The sequence below is a fragment of the Mauremys mutica genome, chromosome 3 (assembly GCF_020497125.1).
Source record: "Mauremys mutica isolate MM-2020 ecotype Southern chromosome 3, ASM2049712v1, whole genome shotgun sequence".
Classification (NCBI taxonomy): domain Eukaryota; kingdom Metazoa; phylum Chordata; order Testudines; family Geoemydidae; genus Mauremys; species Mauremys mutica.
The window spans coordinates 81,048,391-81,072,229 of record NC_059074.1 but is presented as its reverse complement, the minus strand read 5'-3'; the positions used below and the strand labels follow the sequence as shown (position 1 = coordinate 81,072,229).

The window sequence follows — 23,839 nt, the reverse complement described above, 5'->3', positions numbered from 1 at the left end:
TTTATGCATGTTCAGCCTCTTTGATTAAGCCAAACTGTAATATTTATTACAAACAAAAAAATCTATGTTGAGACCATTATTAAGGTTGCAAAGTCAAAGGCACAAAAGTTAGGAAGTGCCAGAATTAAAACTACTTATACAATTTTAATTCGGACGTTCTGTGCATCAGCATTATGATACAGACTTTAATTTCATGATCACATACTATTTTTTTTCCCCTTGGGATCCTGCATCATTCAGCACAAAGTCTGGACAAGCTCTGGGGATGAAGCAGGGTAGTGTAGTGAAGGAGACTGTTGTCTATAGGCCCCCTGGCTCATTTGTTGTGGAAGTTGGAAGGTGCATTGCGAATGAGGCAGAGAATGTTCAGGAAAAGAAGGGAGGGTTTCAGGGATAAAGCAGATGAATGCTCTCCTGGAGAATTGGATTTTATCCTTCCCTTGCCACGGAATTCCTATGTGATGCTGGACAGCTCATGTAAGTCACGATTTTTACAGGTGATCACTAATTGTGACTGCCTCATCGTCTGGAGCCTGACATGAGACCAGGAGGTCTGACTTGCAGAGGTGCTGAGCACTCACAGCTGCAAGTGAAGTCAACGAAATCTGTGATTTGAATATTAAGTATATGTAATATATAATGTTAAATACTCTGAGAAATCAGGTCCTAGATGTCTTAAGTTGGGTACACAATTAGTTAATACTTTTGACCTTGGTCTCAGTGTCTCAATTCCCATCTATAAAATGGGGATAATAATACCCTTCATCTCATAGCTGCCATGTGAAGATAGATTAATGTTTGTGCAGCACTCAGGTGCTATAGTAATGAGTACTTAAGAAAAGCCTGCAAGGAAATTAATAGTTGTCTTCAGGGTGGGATTTGAATAATGTGAAGCAAATAAGCAGAAGGCCACACACTGAATAACAAAGATAAAACAAAACATTGAATAGCTGCTCATTTAGTGAGCAGCATCCTGTGGTACATGGAATGAGGCAGGGTTTTTGTGGAAAAAATTACACGTGATTAAGTAGTTAAAGACACTGTCATAATTAAGGCTAAGATTTTGTCATGGATATTTTTAGTAAAAGTCATGGACAGGTCACGACTTCGTGAATTTTTCTTTTTTGTCCATGACTTTTACTAAAAATATACCTGACAAAATGGAGATCTGTGGGTCCCCACACTGTCTGAAGCGTGGCAGCTGCACAGGGGGCAGGAGCTGCGGGGGTCCCCCCACTGCCTGTGGGGGCCAGGAGCTGCAGGGGTCCCCCGCTGCCTGCGGTGGCCAGGGGTTCCCCCCAGCTCCTGACCACTGCAGGCTGAAGTCATGGAGGTCACTGGAAGTCATGGATTCTGTGACTTCTGTGACTAAATCGTAGTCTTAATCATAATGCATATTCAGAAGGTGCCTGAATTAAGGTTTCATAGGTAGGAACTGCCAGAATTAAAGTTAACTTTTGAGTGCTTAATTTTGCAATCCTAATGTTCTTTTAACATAGTTCTGTGTGTAACTTCCTGGGTTGTGTGGAGGGGGGCTTTTTTGTTTTTGTTTTAATTTTTTAAGGCACACTGAAAAAACAAATGCCATCATGTGGCAGGATATTGACACCCACATAGGTCATCAGTAGGGTTGGAAACTTGAGACCAACTAAACAGACTTCTGCCACATGAAGTAATGGAATAACTGATAGCAGTAGTAGGTTGTTATCCTCTGTGTGGACCAACACCCAAGGGGGATGGAACACTGCCAGTGGATTTCACAGATATTTGCGGACTGTAGAGTAGTGATGAGACTTGGGATTCTTGGGCTCCATTCCATGCTCTGGTGGGGAGTATGCTCTAGTAGGCACAGATTCTTCTTCTAGCTCCCCAAACTTGACTCTAACCTGTCCATGTCCCAGTCCTGTGTCTTCCCCATTCCAGCTCCCATTCTCCTCACCTAGCCAGTCCGAGGCTTCACTCCTCAGGTTTCTTATCTATCTTACTGCCCAGCCAGTAGTTCCTGCCCCTGAGTGGATGGATGCAGATCTCAGTCTCTCTTCTCCTCCACCCCCTCCACCCCCCGGCCTCGTTTCCCTCCCTGGCTCAGGCTATGTCTACGCTACCGTGGTAAGTCAACCTATGATATGTAACTCCAGCTACGCGAATAATGTAGCTGAAGTCGACGTACCTTAGGTCAAATTGCCGCAGGGTCTACGCTGCGGGGGGTCGACAGGAGAAATTCTCCATTCATTTACCTTACTCTTCTTGTTGGGGGTAGAGTACAGGGGTCGACTGGAAAGCAATCTGCTGTCTATTTGGCGGGTCTTCACTAGACCTGCTAAATCAACCGCTGGTGGCTCGATCTCAGAGCGTCGACGAAATGGGTATTCACCCACGAAAGCTCATGCTCCAATACGTCTGTTAGTCTATAAGGTGCCACAGGACTCTTTGCTGCTTTTACAGATCCACACTAACATGGCTACCCCTCTGATACTTGATCCTGTCTGTAGTGTAGATGTAGCCTTAGTTTCCTTGCTCAACGAGTTCGTCTTCTGTATCCATCCAGTCCCATTGTTCCATTCCCCACCCCTTAGTCCAGCTCTTTTCCCTTCTGCATTCCAGTCAGGAGCAGGGGAGATCATTTGAGAGCACTGGGGAGACAGGTTCCCATGCTCTCACTTTAGGTGACCAGACTTGGCACCAGCAGGGCCTACAGCAGCCCAGAGCTGAAAGTGGGAAAAGTCCTGCTCATCCCAGGAGTGGAGTCTCTGATAAGCATGTGTAAACTCACAACTTTTTTTAAAATGTCAAATATGGATAGTCTTTAATGGGGATGGTTTAAAAAAAAAAAATAAAGCATATCCCTGGCACAAAGGCCACCCCTGCCAAATTTCAAGTTCTTACTCCAAAGGATAGAAAAACACTTCCCTGTTCCCCATCCCCATGTCTCCTCTGAAACGGCTGAACCGTTTTGACTGAAATTTTCCAAAACAATTCAGCATGAGACAGACAGCAGGCACGGAAAATCAGTCCAAACGGTTAAACTCTGGCAAAGTTTTAAAAGCATCCTTTTAGTGTGATGCGTTGGGCAGTCTTAATATTAGGCTGCACTGCCAGTCTCACCTATAATAATTTATTAAAGAGCCACAGGCTTGAGTGGGTTGAAAATAGCAACATATTGGCCACAGAGTAACTCCTACCCTGCATATAAATTGGCTTACAGAATCGGTGATCGTCGTAATCATTCAGGTAATCAGAGAACTGATCTTCTTAATAGTTGATATTCTCTTGGAATTTTCAGATCTACTCCAGCTACTGTGCTTAACCACTCCGCTCTACTGCTATTGATGATCTTTTTATTATTTTTATTTTTATCTCCTTCGTGATGAATAATACTGCTTTTGTCCTGTTTGGTGTACTCAGCACATAGAACTCCAGTAGTTAAATCTTTTTTTTTTTTTTAATTGCAAGTCACTGTCAACAGAAAAGCTGGAACTGTTGGAAGACATAATTTCTATCAAAGAATTTTAAAAATCCATTTAAGAAAAAGGCAGTGATCCAGATTTGGATCCCTCAGTTGTGAAATTCCTTGGGGAGAAAAACCTCCGTGAAGCAGGATTTTTATTTATTTATTTATTTATTTAGATTAGAGCACTTATGAATCATAAAATCTAGAGATGGCAAAGACCTCTTAAGCAAGTGGTTTCTCAACAAGGAGCCTAGGGGCCCCTGGGGAGGGGGGGGCGAGCAGGTTTCAGGGGGTCCGCCAAGCAGGGCCAGTGTTAGACTTGCCAGGGCTCAGGGCAGAAAGCTGAATTCCCACTGCATGGTGGTGAAGCGTGAGGCCCTGAGCCCCGCCACCTGGGGCTGAAGAAAAAGCCTGAGCAACTTAGCTTCATGGTGCTCCCTGTGGCATGGGGCACTTGGCAACTGCCCTGCTTGCTACCCCTTAACACAGGCCCTGGCTTTTGGATGCAGAAAACCAGTTATTGTGGCACAGGTGGACTATGTCATTTTTATAGCATGTTTGGGGGCCTCAGAAAGAAAAAGGTTGAGAACCCTTGTCTTAGGACATGCAGTCCATCCATGAAGTAGTTATTCACTAGATCACAAACTATAAACTTTAATCTGTCACTGAAAATCAGTCATATAGTAAAAACTAGAAAGTTTGTGGAGTTAAATTGATAAGAAAGGGATGTAACTTGAAAACTGTTGTCCTTATTTTCTCACTCTTGTAAATAAACTGATTCCTCTCAGTCTGTTGGTGACAGATGTCTCATAGTGATGAACCCACTGATTCACACTGGTGACGCACATTGTTAGAGTACACATGTTGTTGTGAAAGCTAATTCATTTTCCTTTTGGGCACTGTGTTCTGATATGTCCAAAACCTAGGGGATCTCTTTATGCTAACTAGGACAATAATATAAGAGGTGGTGGTGTGCTCTCGAGTGAAATCTTGTCTCCAAACTCATAGTGAGAACCTGTTGAATGATCTTTTGTCAGTTAATGGAAGAGAACAGAGGCTGCAACAGAGGCTTTTCCTATTCAAGTGGAAGAAGCATGGCAAACATGTCTTGATGTCAGAAATGTGGAGCTGAGTGTGAGGAGAACTCATTGTAGAAACTTCATGGTGAAAGGCAAAGCGTCTGCCATGCCAGGCACAGAGTTGCCATCACACCTTTGGCCTTTGAAGGCCATGTCCGTGTCAGTTCTGTATCCAGTGGTTCCACCACCAAGACAGGGAGCTTGAGGAAGATTTACATTAATGAAAGATGTGGGCTTTTTTCTAGTAAAATTTGCCTTCTGTGACATTTTGTATGTGATACTGACACACAGTATGGTGCTCTTATGCTGAATGAGCAAACCACCTTTCTAATGTTTTGTAGCAAGAATTTATCTTTGTACAGCATGAAAACTAATATGAAGAGTGTAGGGAAGCTGCCAGATCCCTTAGGGCCTGCAGATGTTGAAAGGGGTTGCTGCTGTGAAGATAAATTTCTGGATAATGAATTAGTACTGCTTCCCTGGGATCTAGGAAGAATAATCCACCTGAAATTCTGATCCCGGGAAGGGAGTGAGAGGACCTAATGGAGTTTGTTTGGTTGTTTGATTTGAGCGTAGCCTACTTGATTTTACTGAAGAGACAAATAGCTATGTACTAATCTAATAAAGATGCTTAAACTGTTGTAAATTGTAGGAGTGCCCTGGGTTCCTGTTGTGAAATACTTTGCACCTGTATGTATTAGATTGGGGGGAAAAAAACAAGCTAATAAAAAATGAGGACTCTTACGGTGGGGGAGGGGGGTAGTGTGTGGAGCTTGCCTATCAGTTTTAGTATCTTGAATAAAATTGTTTTATTGTTACTTTAATTGTAGTGTTTTCCCAAAGTCCCTTCATGGTAAAAGGGAAATTGCTGTGTGTAATCGGTGGGAAGGTAGATCAGAATTACTCTTTATATGAACTTGTTTGTAAGACTTGACTGAATCTTGTCTGGCAAACTTTTGAAGGTGTGTGTGAGAAAAATGGATGATACGAAGTTAATTGGAAAAATTCAAGAGACTTTGTACACCAAGGGCATCTGTTATTAATTAAAATGTTTATTGGCTTTGCTGTTCTCTTTAAATATCTTTGCTTATTTTCTCTTAAGATGCTGACATCCTATGAAATGTAACCATCTGCAGTTGAACATCTTTTTATTAAACAGATTTGTTGTGTATATCCAGAGTCTTATCTACTTCCTTAAGTGACAAAAAGTTTACGTAGCACTTAGCCGTATTAGCCTTGCAGGGCTGGGAGAGCTGAATTCTCTTCCATTTTATACAGTTATAGCAGTGCAAACTCAAATAAGGCCATGTGGTATACCAAGTGTAATTGAAAACCTTAATCTGGCCTATAGAACCTTGCTTGCTGCTGGTGATACCTGAAATGGAAAGAACTCCTTTTGATTCTTGTAACCAAGGCTGAGTTTGCAAGGCTGACTCACAGGTGGGGGAATGCCCTTTTATTTGCAAATGTGATACACTTGAAAAGGAAATCCTTGGGATGACAGAGTAAATCCACTGTACTTTAAAAATTCTCTATGGAAGATATAGACCTGATTAGGTATATTTTTTTTCAAAGGAGAAAAATGAAAATAGGTCACTGACTTGGGGAAAGCAAAGTAGAAGAAATTTGGTCAGTTTAATACCTTTGAGAGACAACATACAGTAAAAAAAAAACCCTCAATTCCCTGACTCATTACTCATTCAACTCTGATACAATAGCTGTTTGATTTAAACATAATTGCTGATGCTGCAAATGGTATTATTGAAAGATTGCTTTGAAAGATTGATTGATAGAAACAATTTAGTTTATTTCCAGTCTGTGTGTTTTAAAAATAATCCAGCTATAAATATAAAGATGATGGCATCAAGTCTCTTTAGTACTCCAGAATATTTTTGTATTGAATTTAAGATGGGAAGGGGGGAAAATCAGTTTGACTAACTTCCCAGTAGAGGGCAGTGTGGAATGAAGATTTCTGAAATGAATAGTGTTGTAGGATATCTTAAAAAGAACAACAAATGGGTTGTCTTAATCAGGGCTGGTTCCAGGCACCAGCTTATCAAGCAGGTGTTTGGGGCGGCCACTCCGGAGCGGGGCGGCACTTTCAGGTTTTCCGCAGCAATTCGGCGGAGGGTCCCTCACTCCTGCTCAAGTTTCGTAAAGCCTTTCACAGCTGGTAAAGTTGGAGAACAATTATTTCCTAAGACTTCCCATTGTTGCTACCAGTGATGGAGCTGAACTTGAAGGTAGGAGTAGGTGAGGAAACTCTGTGGGCTGGTGGGAAATAAGTTACACACAGCTGGGAGGGCTCCACCAATGTTTCTGGGGTGTTTTAACAGTGAAATCCACCTAGGTGGATATAGAATAAGAGATGGCTCTCAAGGCCACGTCCTCAACTATTCAGGGTTTAAACAACTTGCAGTGTACTCAAAGGCAAACAGGAAGAAAGTGCCACATGCACATGCCAGTGTTTGCAAGGTTAGAGCTCCGGGAGGAGGTGTGGGGTGCAGGAGGCAGTTTGGGGTGCAGGCTCCGGCTGGGCAGCACTTACCTCAGGCGGCTCCCGGAAGCGGCTGGCATGTCTGGCTCCTAGGCAGAGGCGTCAGGGGTCTCTGTGCTCTGCCCATGGCTGCAGGCGCTGCCCCCACAACTCCCATTGGCCGTGGTTCCCAGTTCCCTGCGGGAGCAGCACAGAGCACCCCCGTGGCTGCCCCTGCACCTAGTAGCTGGACATGCTGGCCACTTCCAAGAGCTGCATGGAGTCAGGGCAGGCAGGGAGCCTATCTTAGCCCCACTGAGCTGCTAACTGGATGAAAACCGTCTGCCTGGCAACCCTAATGACTGGGCGGGGCGGGGGGGTCCTAGATGCTATGATAATACAAATACTTATGAGGTCATTGATTTAATTACATTAACCAATTTTAGCCAAGCATTCGTTTCAAGAATGTACTAGACCATTGCCAGAGAACCTCACTCCTGATGGGTTTTAGACTGTCGCACAAAACATAGCATGTAGTGCAAAACAGTCCTGATGTCATTTAAAAGGAGAAATACCGTAGTTTTGCTTTGTCCTTTCTGCTTGTCAGTTCAGCAGCAATCCTCCTCCTTCGTGCCTGCAATCTTTCGTTTGGTAATAGTGCTGGAAAATAGCTCACTGTTGCTGTTGACGTCACTCTGGTTTCTGTGCCCCTGGGTTTTGGTACCATGCATGGTGCAGCTGGATCTCTGTTGCCACCAACTCTCCCTTCTCCAGGTGGTCTAACCTTCTCTTGCCTGGTTTATGGGAACAGAGAGTCCAGTTCCTAACTCAGCCACTTGGCTCCACTTGAGTGCTTTGCTGAGTTTGTTCTGTTTCATTAGGAATGCATTATGTGATAATGACCATTATCCTCTTTGGTATGCAAAGAACACTAGTGTTTGAGGAAGAGCAGCAGTTTGTAAAAAAAATAATGATCAGGGTTTCTTAATGACTTCAGGGTGGGAATTATAACAGCATTAAAAATGTTTGGAGTTATAGGCAAAGGGAATTTATCTTCCCTCAAACACCACTGTGTTCTCTAATCCCTGAAGTTTTCTGCATTGAAATATTTTTTTTTCATAGCTTGTCAGGCAAAATAATTTCTGAACTGATTACTTTTCCCTTGCAGTAGTACAATAGGACAAGATGAAGGAGGGTAAATAGGCTTGCATAGGAGTAAAATACATAGTTGCTTGATACAATATTGCAGACTCGAAATAAAGAGAAATAAAGAGAAAGTAAGAATGCATCCATCTCGAGTGTTGCTGCATTGACTAGCAAAGTGATTTTAAAAGCATTGGTTGTACTGTTGATGAAATCTTGGGCACTATCAATATACTTTACATTTTTTTTCCTTTCAGATTAAAATTACTTTTATAGATGTTATAGTTGTGGAGAAATACATAAAGCCAAAAAGTATGAAATTCTCAATCACTGGTAATTTAAAACACAAAATTGGATGATTTTCTAAAAGATATATACTCCAGCCCCAACAGTAATTATTTTGGGGAAGTTCTATGGCCTGTTATGCAGAAAGTCAGACTACAAGATCACAATAGTCTCACCTAGTCTTAGAATATGTGAAAATCCTGCATTCTGTGTGTGTGTGTGTGTGTGTGTGTGTATATATATATATATATATATAAATACGTTAAATTATGTATGAAAATCTTAGTATTCTCTAAGCAATACACCTGGATTGAACTCTGTGGCCCTTACATAAAGTTTTTTTGATTAAATTCTCTTTTGCCAGTGGATATAATAGACCATAACTGCTATCTACATGTATTGCATTCATAAAAGTCCATCCGCTCCTTCAGATTACTAATATAACAAAGGAACTAATCTTTTTCTCTACCAAATAATGTGTAGCCTGCTGGAGAATATATTTGACTGATACTGAATGTTTTGAGTTCAAATGTTTGTTTTTTTTCTTCTTAGATATTAATTCATTTGTGTGTTTCATGGGTAATCCCATGTATCTTCCTAAATAGGTAATATATTTCCAAGAAACAAAGTTAGTGTGAACAGAAAAAAAAAACAAAAACAAAAAATCCACCAAACCCTAAGTTAGAAAATGAAAAACTCAGCTATCAAAAATGTAATGGTTACAGAAAGGGTCCAGTACTTTGAAGGGAATGAAACAAAACTTGTCGGACTAACTTTGTCTACTTCCTGGGCCTCATAAACTCACATTTGTGATGTTGTGTACTGTATAACTTTGACGAATGCTTTGTCTAGAATGTCATTTAACTAATTGCTTTGTTCATTTCCTAGTTCAGAGGTGTATTTTCCCTCCCCCCACTCCCCCCCCCCCCAAAAGTTCCAATCTGGCATATTGGCAAAGAGGCTAAAGATTTGATGGTACTTGCAAACAAGGTTGAGGTACACTGCTGGAGTAATATGGGGAAGTTTGCACTGCTGCCTGTGCTCTACGCATTTTATCCATAGAGGCTTTCAATCCAGCAGTTTTTTAGCATTAAATTCGGTCATAAACAAGTTCAATATATGAAAAGTTCTTGGCAAATGTTCATGTATGCTACTATTTATGAGGCTGTTGAGACCACGATTTGAGTGTATGCCTAACTATCTAAACAAACGTGTGGACCACAGAGTAATCTTAGTTTTGGAACAATTATTGTCCATGTGCGAGCATAACAGTGGTAAATTTGTACATCCTTTTATACCGGCAGTCTTGGGCTATGGCTTCAGCAAACTACAAATACAAATGAATCCTAGAGCTTGACCCTACACCAAAAATGGTCTGCTGTTTGACCCTAGGTGTTCCACTGTGGAGATGTAAGGCCATTCCTTGCTGGTAGTAGCTACCATGATGGGGTATCATGTGAGAGGCAGTCTAGGAAATAGACTAGAAGAGAGCTCTTGTGCAATTCAGGGCTCCATAGATAGCTATGGACATCTTGGATTCCACCCAAGAATGAATGGGAAGCCAATGCAGAGCTCATGTTGGCTTGCTGTGCTTAGCAGCCAGGCAGAATTCTTCTGCCCTATCTGAAACTTCTCAGTAGGTCTTCAGTGCTAGCCCCAAATAGAGCATGTTACAATAAAGCCACCTGGAGGTGAGATAAACGTGGATAATTGTGAGATCTGTAGCAGTGAAGAAGGCTGGCATTGTCATCTGGAAGTCTTGCAGCAGTGAAGAATCCCATAATATAAATAGTGATTGTTAGGGTGACCATATGTCCAGTTTTGGCCAGGACAGTCCCTTTTTTAAGCCCTGTCCTGGCCGTCCTGACTTTTATGGCAGAAGTGGGTATTTGTCCCGTTTGCTCCGCCGACTTGATCAATTGGCAAGAGCAAACAGAACAAATGTCTACTTTTGTCAAAAGGTGGGGTGCAGAGGAATTTGCGTATGTGTGTGGGAGTGCGAGTGGAGATGCCAGCCCCTTGCAGGGGGAAGAGGCAGGGCTCTCAGGGGCGTGGCAAGCAGGATTGCAGTGAACAGCAACAACCTCTTCCAAGGGTGGCAGGTAAGATTCCTGCAACCCCAGCCTCTTCTGGGGTGGGGCAGGGTTCCAGCAACCTGAGCCTCATGGGGAGGGGAGGGGGGGGAAGGGGCCTTGGACAAGCCCCACATGTCCCGTTTTTCCCTTTGAGGAATATGGTTATCCTAGTGGTTGTGAATGCAGAAGAAAGGAAGTCACATCTGCTCAGTCCAGACAGAAATTGCTCATTTCATTTAACCCTCATGAATTTTCCACCTTAATTCGAGTCTCTCTCTCTCTCTCTCTCTCTCTCTCTCTCTCTCTCTCTCTCTCTCGTGAATTAAGCCTAGCTTTCATCCAGAGGTTCCCTCGACAGGCCCTTCACAATGTTGAGTTAGATATTGACAGTGCAGTGTTGTGTGTTAGTGACAGCCATATTTACTTGTGTTTTAGCATAGGATTTGAACCCAGATCCTAGTGTGAAATTTAAACTTTGTGGGCTATCAGTGAGTGTTACTAATTGGTCTCTTTGACAAGATATGGCTACCTGAAGAAAATCCAAATGTGGATGTGGAGAATACGACTTCATATTCCGCCTCCCCCCCCTTTTGGAAACACCCAATCTGTTTACAGCACAAATTGGCCAATGGCATTTAGAGAAATGGATGTCTACCTCTCCAGTATAACATTTTAGTATGCTGCAGCCAACAGTGTCTTGTCCTGTTGCTGTTAAATTCCTTTGGGTTACAGAACTCACTGATGTAACAACAATTAGAGTGATGCAGACAGACCTAATTGGCATCCCACCAGCAATATGCTTTGGGAGTTCCTGCCTCAAATTAAACATAAACTGCTATCAACTCTTCACTAGTCCATCTGGGAAATGCTGAAGGAAAACTCAAATCTGCTGTTATCAGAGGTCCTAAATTACCCTATTTAAAAAAAAAAATGTGCAAACAAGTTTTTCTCTTAAGCATTAACTCACAATATAACTTAAAAAAATACGCTGGTTCATGATTGAAGAATTGCAAAGCCTAATATTACTGAGTGAAAAAATTATAATTTAAATATATGCTAGTTATATTAACACCTTTATGATTCTCTGAAAAGATGAAAGCAAAATAATAATCAAACTAGTTTATATTCATTAAAGAAAAAATTAAATATGTAAAATATTAATAATCAAAAGTGTATAATAATTTTTGTTTCAGCTGACTGCAGTGCACGTGTCTGTTAAACATGCATCTCTCTGCAACAGTTAATTTTGATTTCCATCTCTCTATGTAACCTTGACTTGAAACAGACAAATTTACCTGCTGTGAATAAAGACAGCTTGAATTAATTCATCTGTTTCAGTGTACTGATGTTAATGCAAAATTAAAGCATCTTGCCTGTCTCATAGAGCTGGAAGGGAAAGGTCATCAAGTCCAGCCCCCCTGCCTTTACTAGCAGGACCAAGTACTGATCTTGCCCCAGATCCCTAAATGGCCCCCCTCAAGGATTGAGCTCACAACCCTGGGTTTAGCAGGCCGCTGAGCTGTTGCTGTACCTCTCCCCTTCTATCACCAAAGGTATTACAACCTGTTAGAGTAGGATTTAGGTATTCTTAAACTTATTGTGTAGCATCAGTTGCAAATATTAACAATCCTTATATCTAAGAGAGGATTAACATATTTAACCAAGAAATGTAGGGCCACATGAAACTCCTCTGTCACATTTCATAACTACAGAGCAAAGTTTGCTTTAGATCAGAGGTTCTCAAACTGTCATCTGCAGACCACCAGTGGTCCGCAAGCTCCATTCAGGTGGTCTGCGGATAGTTCCCTTTAAGGTGTGTCCCTGGGCGGCTGCACACAAGAGAATGAAGGGCCACCCACCTAATTAGTGTAGCTGCGCAGGCATGGCTCCACTAATTAGGTGCCTGGACCCTGGAGAAAGCGCACATGTAAGGTGAGGTGGTGGCCTTGGGAGGGTATAGGGGAGAGGTGGGAGGGGGTAGTGGAGTGAGAAGAGGGGGTGGGGGGAATTTGGGACGTGCAGGGCTGCAGTGGCCAGAGAAAGAGGCGACTTTCCCCAGCTCCAGGGCTGCGGCTGCCAGTGAGAGACGTGTCTCCTTCCCAGCCTCAGCTCTGTGGCTGCTGTGGCGGGGGAGGGACCTCCCTCCTTCCCAACCCCAGCTCAGGAGCTGCTGCATTGGGGGAGAGACCTCCCCTCCTTCCTAACCCCAGCTCGGGGGCTGCCACGGCGGGAGAGAGTGGGCACATCCATTGCACTAGAAAGGTAAGACTACTGATATTAAAATATGGGTTGTGTGCTTTTATTTGTAGAACAAAAACGTTAGGTTTATATATATGTATATATATATAGAGAGAGAGAGAGCGCTTTTATCCAAAGCGCTTTACAATAGTTAGCTAATGGTACAAACAATATTTGGAAAGAACATTAAGTGGTCCGCTGAGACCCTCAGCAATTTTGAAGTGATCCTCGGGGCGGGGGGGGAGTTTGAGAACCACTGCTTTAGATATCAGATATTTCCTGTACACATTTTGCTACATCCTTACTGCATCAGTGTGACATACCCCATGGTACAATCTGGACTGCTGGATAGCTGTGTCTCCTCAGTTCTCCAACCTGGAATGTCTTTTACACTGCTTTACTGGTGAACAGCCCCTCTTGGCCAGTTAACATACAGCCTCCAGCTGTAACTTGCTCCCAACTGCACAGTGTTGAGTGCTACTAGCTAACCACTCGTAAATTACACTGCAGAAGAACACCAGCAGATTCCTAGTCCCAGCCTTGTCCCCTAGAAATGTCTTGTACTGCTCAGTACAGTACACTACCGAACAATGCAAGCTCATATAAAATCCCATCATTGCCATCAGCGGAAAATGATATGCACTAGCCTTGTTATCTCAAATGGAGTTTCCCACACACTTTTTAATCCAAATGCACTTGTTAAAATAAAACAATAAAATAAGATTTTTAAGTGATTACAAGTAATGATGCATAAAAGTCAGGATCGGTTACAAAAGAAAGAAGAGTAAAATGCAAGCTAATACCCAACTTAACAAGCTAAGTGAACTTAAAGCAAAAAGGTTTTGTCTGACCATATGTTTACAGCAGTCTGTATTGGCTGAAAAGCCTTCCAGCCAGGACCACCCCTCCCCTAGTTCAATGATGCTTTATTTGTCTTTTGAGACCATTGTAGCTGACCTGAGCAGAGCTGTGGGGAGGGAGAGGTGATTTGGAGGCCACTGTCTCTCATTCTTATACCACTTTCCCCTCTTTGAGAATTACCTCTAGCTGGGGTTCAGGCAACAGGCAATCTGTTTACACCCCCACCCCACCCCCGCCTACTGTGTCTTTATCAATATGTGAAGTCCTTGCTCACACCCTTCTTCCTTCCAAGGAATGTTTAATTAGGTAATAGTCCATTAAGACCTGGCTGGATGTTGGTCTGTCCTTTTGTTTCTGAGAAACTAGTTTAGACCTAGTTTTCTTAAACTTGGAGCAGGTTATAGCAGTGATGCATAGTAGAATCTTATAACTTCAAATACAATGTCGATAAGCATATCTTACCAGGACAATAATATTCAGAAGATTGACATTTCAACTGATACCTCACAAGGCAGATGGCACAAAAATTATCATAATCTTGTAAAAATGGTAAACATAATAGTGTAGACCATCACAATCGGTTTCTAATGTGACTTCCAGCTCCAGGATTTTGGAAGACTAAAAATGTACAACGGCTCACTTAAACAGGAAAACTTTAAATTGATTACTTTCCACCACAAAAGTTTTAGGCAAAGGACTAAATATACTTTTTTTTCTTCCCACTGATCAAGTTAATAAATAATTTTTTCTCTTACTACATTGGTACATGTTACCATGCCTTTAGCACCAGTTACCAGGAAACAGGACACCTATGAGAAGCCTGTGTAGAAAAGAGGACTTATTGGTGGCTTCAGTTATGCTTTCCCATTAGAGCAGCAGGTGTTGGAGACAAATTGAGTATATGCATACCACAAAGCCTCAGCTGGATATTATGATGCAGCTGTTGTTCCATAAGGTTGTAACATAGTTCAGTTTTAACAGGAGCTTCAAATCTTTATTTTGTGTAAATCTCATTGAAATGGCAAAAACTAAAACAGAGAATGTAAACTTTGAGGTCTACTTGAGTTTTTCATGTTGCTTTGATGAAAAATGAATTAGTAGAATAAGAGTTTTAAAATTTCTACTGTGGGTGACTTCGCTTCTTATAACATTTTAGCCATCCTGGAAAACTTTATGTGCCAACTTGAATGAGTTGGATTTTAATAAATATGAGGGCAAATCTGCCATGGTGCAAGTGATGTCACTCACTTCCGGAGATAATAAAAATACACCTACAACCCTTCACTAATTATCCCTACAGCCTAAAGCAAAGTTCCCTGAGCTGGTAAAGGAGCCCAAATCTCACTTCTGAGTTCTGTTTAAATTCGAACGCTATTCATTCTACCATTATTAACTAAGGCCATGAACCCCCTCCTAGAAGACGATTAGGTAACAGCTGCTGAACATTTCTCCCCCCTCTACCTGCTTTTTATTATTATTACACAATTGCAGAGAGCTTATGCAACATCATGGCAGGCACTGAATGCAGGTCTCTAATGCAGGGGTTCTCAAACTTTTGTATCGGTGACCCCTTTCACACAGCAAGCCTCTGAGTGCGACCCCCTCCCTTATAAATTAAAAACATGTTTTAATATATTTAACATCATTATAAATGCTGGAGGCAAAGTGGGGTTTGGGGTGGAGGCTGACAGCTCGCGACCCCCCCATGTAATAACCTTGTGACCCCCCTGAGGGATCCCGACCCCCAGTTTGAGAACCCCTGCTCTAATGTGACAAACACCAGTCTTACCCACTGCCTCACACTCTGTCTGTCTTTTAGTCTGTAACCATTATAAACCACACTCGTCTCCCAAAGTCAGTGATAGAATCTAGGATTCCTGGTCACTCATTGTCTGCTGCTGACTAGTAAATAGTTGTGCAACCCACTAGAAAAGTGTGTGTTCAGGAAGAGGCTCCAGTCTCTGCTCTGCTTAGTGAATAGCAATTATTCCTGTTTGTCAAAAGTAGGAATCTAAAAATCAAGGTGTTTAAACCCTACTTCTGATCTGAGGGGATGGCGTGGTTGAATGTGAGTCTCACAGTGAAAAGACCTCTTCAATGCAGGTTTTGCACTGAAATTTGTATGATAATGTGTACATTGTGTGAATTGCCAAATACATATTTCAGTAATATGTCACACATTTTGCTTTGTGTAAACCAGCTGGGGGAAAGGTGTATATATGGTGTCTCTCACTAATCCATAGAGGATCTGTCCTCATCTTGGGAACCTGCCTTTTTTGCACAAGCTTTGAAGACTCATGCTTTTAGTTCTGGAGGTCATCTGTTTAATCCCCAATGTTGGCTGAGATGGCAGCTGTACACTTGCTAATGCAGAACATCTGCATGTTTATAGGTGGAGAGACATGTTCGTATGATGCATCTGAAGAAGTGAGTTTTTTACCCACAAAAGCTTATGTCCAAATAAATCTGTTAGTCTTTAAGGTGCCACTGGACTCCTTGTTTTTTTGTGGATACAAACTAACACGGTTACCCCTCTGATGCTTGTATAATGTTTGGGATGGGATGCCCAGAGGAAGGATCAACACAATAAGCAGACCTGCTGGTATCATAGAGGCACATGCCTCTTGTTTCTCCTGCAGCTTCTGTCTGTATCCAGAATCAGCTTCACAGAGATTCTTTCCAGCTGACGGGTTATGTTGCTAATTCTAAACGCAGAAGGTTGCTCTTGATGGACCTTTTCCCCCCAATAACTTTTAAACAGGGATAATCTTCTCTCTATCCTAAGGTTATGACTATGTTCAGCCCTTCTTAAAATATCTTTGCTGATTCACTATCTTATTACAATTCAAGTTTTTCCTTCTTAAATTGGCCTCTGTACCAAGTGACTAGAGGTTAGGTAATGTAATACTGATTTTTTTTTTAAAGGCTCCAGAGACAGTCCTGACAATTATAGGCCAGTAAACCTAACTTCAATACGTGGCAAATTGGTTGAAACTATAGCAAAGAACAGAATTATCAGAGACATAGATGACCACGGTATGTTGGGAAGAGTTAACGTGGCTTTTGTATAGGAAAATCATGCCTCACGAATCTGTTAGAATTCTTTGAGGGAGTCAATAAGCATGTGGATAAGGGTGATCAAGTGGATATAATGTACTTGGATTTTCAGAAAGCCTTTGGCACAGTCCCTCACCAAAATCTCTTAAGCAAAGTAGGCTGTCATGGGATAAGAAGGAAGGTCCTCTCATGGCTCAGTAACTGTAGGAAACAAAGAGATAGGAAACAAAGGTTAGGAATATACAGTTTTCACAGTGGAGAGAGGTAAATTGCAGGGTCCAAGGATCTGTACTGGGACCAGTCTGTTCAACATATTAATAAATGATCTGGAAAAAGGAGTGAACAGTGAGGTGGTAAAGTTTGCAGATTATACAAAATTACTCAAAATACAAAGCAGACTGCAGCGTTATGGAGGGATCTCACAAAACTGGGTCACTGGGCAACAAAATGGCAGATGAAATTCATTGTTGATAAATGCACAGTAATACACATTGGAAAAAATCCCAACTATACATACAAAGTGATAGGTTTTAAATTAGCTGTTACTACTCAAAAAAGAGATCTTGGAGTTATCGTGGATAGTTATCTGAAAACATCTACTCAACGTGCAATGGCAGTCAAAAAAACTAACGAAATTAGGAACCATTAGCAAAGGGATAGGTAATAAGACAAAAAATGTAATGCCACTATAAAAATCTGTGGGTTGCCCATGTCTTGAATATTGCATGCAGCTCTGGTCACCCCATCTCAAAAATATGTATATTATAATTGGAAAAGGTACAGAGAAAGGCAACAGAAATGATATGGTGTGTGGAACTACTTCCGTACTAGGAGAGATTAAAAAGAGTGAGACTGTTTATCTTGGAAACTAAGGGGGGATATGATAGAGGTCTATTATGTGATATAATATATGGAGATATACCTATCTCATAGAACTGGAAGGGACCTTGAAAGGTCATCAAGTCCAGCCCCCTGCCTTCACTAGCAGGACCAAGTACTGGTTTTGCCCCAGATCCCTGAGTGGGCCCCCTTGAGGATTGAACTCACAACCCTGGGTTTACCAAAATCTTGAATGGTGTGGAGAAAGTGAATAGGGAAGTGTTATTTGCCTCTTTCGATAACACAAGAATCAGGGGTCACCAAATGAAATTAATAGGCAGCAAGTTTAAAATAAACAAAAGGAAGTACTATTTCACACAATGCACAGTCAGCCTGTGGAACTCATTGCCAGAGGACGTTGTGAAGGCCAAAAGTATAACTTGGTTCAAGAAAGAACAACAGGGTATGGCTCAGTTTATAATTGCCATCTTCTCCCCATTCCCTCTGAAGCATCTGGCACTGTCCACTGTCAGAAGACAGGATACTGGGCTAGATGAACCATTGATCTGACCCAGCATGCCATTCTTACGTTCTTCTTTATACCTAGCTCTTGTCTTCCTTTCTGCTCTTATCTCCTTTAAATTCTTCCTCACCATCCTCTCTTTGCTCAGCACATACCGCTCATACTGAGTCTCTCCCAGCAACCTTGACTCATGATCACCTCCCTGCCTGCTTTTATCCCTTGCACTCTTCCTAGAACTCCTTGTGGACCATGTCTACCTTGCCTTCGCCGTCTCCTTCCTAAGTCCATTTTCAAAACCCACTTCTTCAAGGATCCATAGCTTCTTTTGTGTGTGTGTATGTATGTATGCATGTGCGTGCGCGCACACACACGAATGTGTGTACGTAATTGCATTTCTAATACATTCATATATACTAAATATATAAATCCTCTTTCACTTCCATCCAGACGTGAACATTAGCCTGCCAAGCAACAGAAATATCATATTTGTCCTCATCCTCATTCTTCCCTCTGCTGCCTTTCTACATTTTTTTTGTTATTCTCGTCTAAAGTTCTCATTTCCTCTGTAGGTTGAGTTTCAAGCAAGCTAGTGGAGCAGTATGAGAAAGCCCTCACTGACTGTGATGTATATATTCTGTAGCTTTGTGAAGAGCATCTGCCTCCAGTGCCATCAAACAAGTGCCTTTCAAGAGCACTAAAACGTGTCTGTTTAAAGTGCAAGATTATATATTCGATGAAAAGTGCACATCTTATACTTAGAAAATATGGTTGCATGTTTTAATATTTAAAGCCTGCTAGAAACTGAACTCAGTATCTGCAGACTTGCCTTTTAATTTTTTTACTAAGATGAGTAGTTGGCCTCCCATTTTTATTATGTTTGGGAAGCTAACCCTGATGGTGTATTAGCACAGATGACTATGAAAAAGTGAGGTGTAGAGAGGAGAGTGTAAATGAGTGAATACTACCAAGGATAGTAATGGCTAGACGTTAACAAAAATAAGTCAAGCATTCTTTGTCTTTTCCATTATTTCTCTGCTGTAGTTTGGATGTTCTATAACCAGTATAAAGCTATTTGATCCTATACCATCAGTAGAAAATGAAGACACAACAGAAGTATCTACTTTTGTTCAAATAGCACATATTAAACAGCCTTCCCTTTCAGTAAAAAAACAAACAAAAAACACCACCATATTTTAATTGTGAATTTTATGTGCTAGTCTTACTTCCTAGTAAAGTTTAACAGGAAAATTGTGTTCCTTCTTAAATAATTGTCTTGAATGTCTTAAATGTACATGTCACTGATTTTCCTATTTAGAAGTATCTCTCAAAATAATGTGTTGTCCTAACTTTCTGTACTTTCTTGCAGGTATCTGATGATGGTCGGTATATTGTCTTATCCATACGAGAGGGATGTGATCCAGTGAACAGGCTGTGGTACTGTGATCTACAAAAGGAATCAAATGGTATAACGGGTAAGTTTTTTTTGCTTTCTTTCATCCTTCCCTTCTTTTTTCCATATCCTCTCTCTAAAAAGATACATAGCTAACATTCAACTTCTTGTGTTTAACATCAAGGACAGTCATCATGTTTACATCCCATTTTTGATGTATATGTCTAAAAGGATGATAAACATTAAACATACATTCATGCATATGATTTGGTTTTACAGACTGCTAACTTTTTTTCCAGTGTTTAAAAACAATTGGAATTTTTCTCCATGCCAGAATTCTGTGGTGCCTTTAAACTCAAACTATCACGTTCATTTTCAAAAGTGCCTGACTTGAGTATAACTTAGATTTTCTTTGTACATTATCAGTAAAAGAGTGAAATATTTTAATTCTTTAGACCTGTAGGTATAGTGTCAAAAATTTTACTTTGTAGTATCGTTTCATCTCCAAAGGTAATTTTAGTAATTGTTACATCATCAGAACTTTTTAATATAGTTGTATGCATTGCTGTTCTAAGGAATAGTTATCATACATTATAGCTGGATTAACATATTTATTGTTTATGTAATAGCAGACTTATTTATCTTACTTTCTAGCCACACAAATGCGGTTAAAAAAAGGGCACAATACTTCTCTGTGCTTTTTATGCCTGTTGTGTGTGTAGCTGTAAAGTCTAATATCTCCATGTTGGCAGTTTATTGTCCAGTATTTTTGATACTTCCAGAGCATTAGCTAGAGAAATCTCATAATATGCTCTCTGGTCAGAGCATAACAGGCACATCTTTGCTCTGCTGGATTCTTGTTGTGTTGAATTAGAAATTTACAGACAGACTGAATAAAATCTACAACAGCTGCCACATCAAATGTTGGAAAATTGCATTTGTGCATGTAAACAGAGTACTAGAGGGATATTGTGGTGATTGGTACAGTTTAGAAACGGTGGAGCATGGGATGGATTTTGGTTTTGGTTCCTCAGTCATTGCCATTACTATGCTATATGATTCCTGGGACATCCCTTAATTGACACACATGTTGTTCAGCTTAGCTGGTAAACAAAATTAAATCATTTGAACTTTCTGAGTACTGCTGGAATTGTTTCACTTTGGATACTTCATGTGCTTGTGCTTAAATAATGCTAAGGTAAATGGCGTAGTTAATTCTTAACAGCTCCTTTCCAAGAGGAATACTCCTTTAAAACGTGGACACTCTTTCCGCAAGCAACGCTTTCTAACTGCTGTCAGTGTGCCCTTGTAATACCGTTTTGGACAGCTTAGTAACTGTTTAATGAGCTCTTATAAATGTGATAACTATAGGATAGCAGGCCCAATGAAAACAAAGTGCAACAGCACAGAAAGTTCTTTAGAAACATAAAGACAATGTAAAAGACTCTGAAAATGAAAGTGTTGGGGATAATGGAGACAGACTACAGAGATACTTTGCTAAATAGATAACCATATAGTTTGTCATTTGAGCTAGAGAAGCTGAAGACGGGATACTGACACTACATACAAAACAGCTTTCTTCCTCTCCCCCACATCATTCCTCCCACCACAAATGAATATAACACGCAGCCTTAGAGAGAGTACTGTTATGGTGTCTCAGAAGACCACATGGGCTAATGAAATTTGTATTATGTATAGCTAAGGCCACAATTTAGTCATGGAAGTAACGGAATCTGTGACTTCCAGTGACCTCTGTGACTTTAGCCTGCGGTGGTCGGGAGCTGCCAGGTCCCCCATCTCCAGCGGGGGCAAGGAGCTGCAGGGTACCCCCAGCACCTCTGGCAGCCCCCAGAGTTCCAAGCTGTTGCAGGCAGTGGGGGAATCTCTGAGCCACCACCAGCAGAGGACCCCTGGGCCCCTGGCTGCGGTTGGGGGACCCTCTGAGCCTCTGGGGGAATCCCTGAGCCCCAGCCAGCAGGGAACCCACAGGCAGGGAAACCCCCGAGCTCCCAGCATGCAGAGGAACTCCTGAGCTCCTGGCAGCCACGGGGGAATCCTCAAGCCCCTGCCAGCAGAGGACCCCTGGGCCGTGGGCAGGGGAATCCCCGAGCCCCCCGCCGGGGAACCCCACAGTTCCCAACCCCTGCTGACAGGGGTACCCCGCAGTTCCCAGCGGATATGGGAGGCGGGCGCATCCACAGCTTCCGCCCCCCACGGGGAGTGTGGGACCCCCAGAGCTTCAGATGGAAGGGGTGCAAGCAGCTCCTAGCCTCTGCGCAGCTGCCCTGCTTCAGGTGGTGTGGGGATCAGCAGATCCCCATTTTGTCAGGTATATTTTTAGTAAAAGTCAGGGACAGATCAAGGCTTCCCATGAATTTTTCTTTTTTGCCCATGACCTGTCCGTGACTTTTACTAAAAATGTCCATGACAAAATATTAGCCTCGTGTATAGCTCAGTGTGAAGTAAAAGTTAGTATATACTATACTAACTTTATACTATAAAAGTTGTATAGCCTCTTCCTTAAGTCAGGTTGAACACATGCTTGCGTGCTAGCAATAATATATATATAATCCTGCTTTGCTTGACTAAGTTACAAGATATAAAAGTAACACTTTAAAAAACTCATAAATGAGAACTTCTAGAATAAAAGAAGTATCATTTGTTAATGGGGGTCACAGTAATTGTGCATGCTCAGTGTGCCCTATTCTCACTACACCTGCATGAACCTGACTACCACGATGTTGTAGAGACTTCCATTCCTTTCATGTTAGTTTCTGGGGAGGGGCAGGATTTGAAAATGCTACTATTCCCAGGGATTAGTGCTGCAATGCATGATATGAAGCAGTAGCGAGCTCTATACCAACTTTGGGAATACTATTTGAGTCCTGATCATCCCCCTTGCTGTTTATTCTGACCGTATCACCTCACTCTTTTAATCACCATGCTGGCTTCTGTTTCTCCTTATCAAGTCTAAGGTCCTGTCTACACTGGCAAGTTTCTTTGCAGTAAAGCAGCTTTTTGCATTGTAATTCCCGAGGTGTACACACTGCCAAGCCACTTAGTGCGCAGTTGCAGCGCTATTTAAAAAACCCACCCCAACGAGAGGCTGGGGTACAGCGCTGCGGTGCCAGTGTAGACACCCTGGTTGATTACAGCACTGAGATTGGCCTCCGGGAGGTGTCCCACAATGCCTGTTCTTGCCTCTCTGGGGAGTCATCGGTTTGAACTCTACTGCCCTGCCTTCACGTGACCAATCGTCATCCCTATCCTGTAAATTCCTTTGGAATTTTGAAAGTCCCCTTCCTGTTTGCTCGGTGATGTGTGCAATGGTCTCAGTGCATCTTTCCAGGTGGCCAGGCCTGATCCACACACCAGGCGATCCCCCACTTGGAGTAATGCCGAGCTGCTGGACGTCATCAGCATTTGGGGAGCGGAAGCTGTCCAGTCCCAGCTGCACTCCAACCATAGGAATGATGATACCTATGGACAGATGTCACAATGCATGACAGGGGCCATGACTGGGACACACTGCAGTGCAGGGTCAAAATGAAGGAGCTGCGGAACGCCTACCACAAGGCGCGGGAGGCAAACCGCCGCTCCGGTGCTGCGCCCACAAGCTGCCAGTTCTACAAAGAGCCGCACGCAATACTTGGTAGAGACCCCATCTCCTCTGCGAAGGCCACTGTGGATACTTTGTTAGCTTGTGTGCCAGTCGAGAGTGGACCGAGCCAGGAGGAGGAAGTCTTGGATGAGGATGTGGAGGGGGAAGGGGACCCAGAGGCAGAGGTCAGAGATGCATGCAGCAAGGAGGTCTTTTCTACCCAGAGGAGGCTAGCCAGTCACAGCTGTTGGAGCTTGGTGAAGTGCAAACAGGAGAGGAGGCCCCTGGTAAGTGGCTTTGATTTTGGGAATCACTGAAGCAAGTTCTTGGGGGCAGGAGGGTTGCAGAAAACAGGCTTGTGTATGTATGATGCACGTACCACCATGTGCCTAGTCTGATGAGCGACGGAATAGGCTGTTGATTAACGCCCTCACTTTACGGGAATATGCCTAATGGGTCTCCAGGAAACTGTCATGGAGATACTAGGGAATCCGCTGCTGCAGGTTCTTTGGCAGAGCTGCTTTGTTTCTTGCCCCACACCACTCTGTCATCATGGGAGGGTGGAAGGGGGGACCATTGCTGCACACAGCTTCAAGTTGTTGCCTCAAGGCATCCCCGATACTTATGGCCCCGCACTGTGCCCCTCTAATAGCCCTGGTCTCTGACTGTTCAAATTCAGCCTCCAGGTGCTGAGCCTCAGCGGTCCAGTCCTGGTGAAGCTTTCACCCTTCCCTTCACAAATATTATGGAGCGTACAGCACATGGCTGTAAGCATAGGAATATTGTCATCGGCCAGGTCCAGCTTCCCGTATAGGCAGTGCCAGTGGGCCTTTAAGTGGCC

At 42.4% G+C, this 23,839-nt stretch overlaps 1 protein-coding gene across 1 annotated transcript in view; it reads left to right on the top strand.

The window, feature by feature from the left end:
• Positions 1 to 23,839, top strand: part of LOC123366132 (prolyl endopeptidase) — a 167,110-nt gene that overhangs the window by 28,308 nt on the left and 114,963 nt on the right. Inside the window, exon 7 of the mRNA XM_045009267.1 lies at positions 19,374 to 19,479. Coding sequence (XP_044865202.1) covers positions 19,374 to 19,479 — 106 coding nt within the window. The remainder of the gene's footprint in view (positions 1 to 19,373; positions 19,480 to 23,839) is intronic.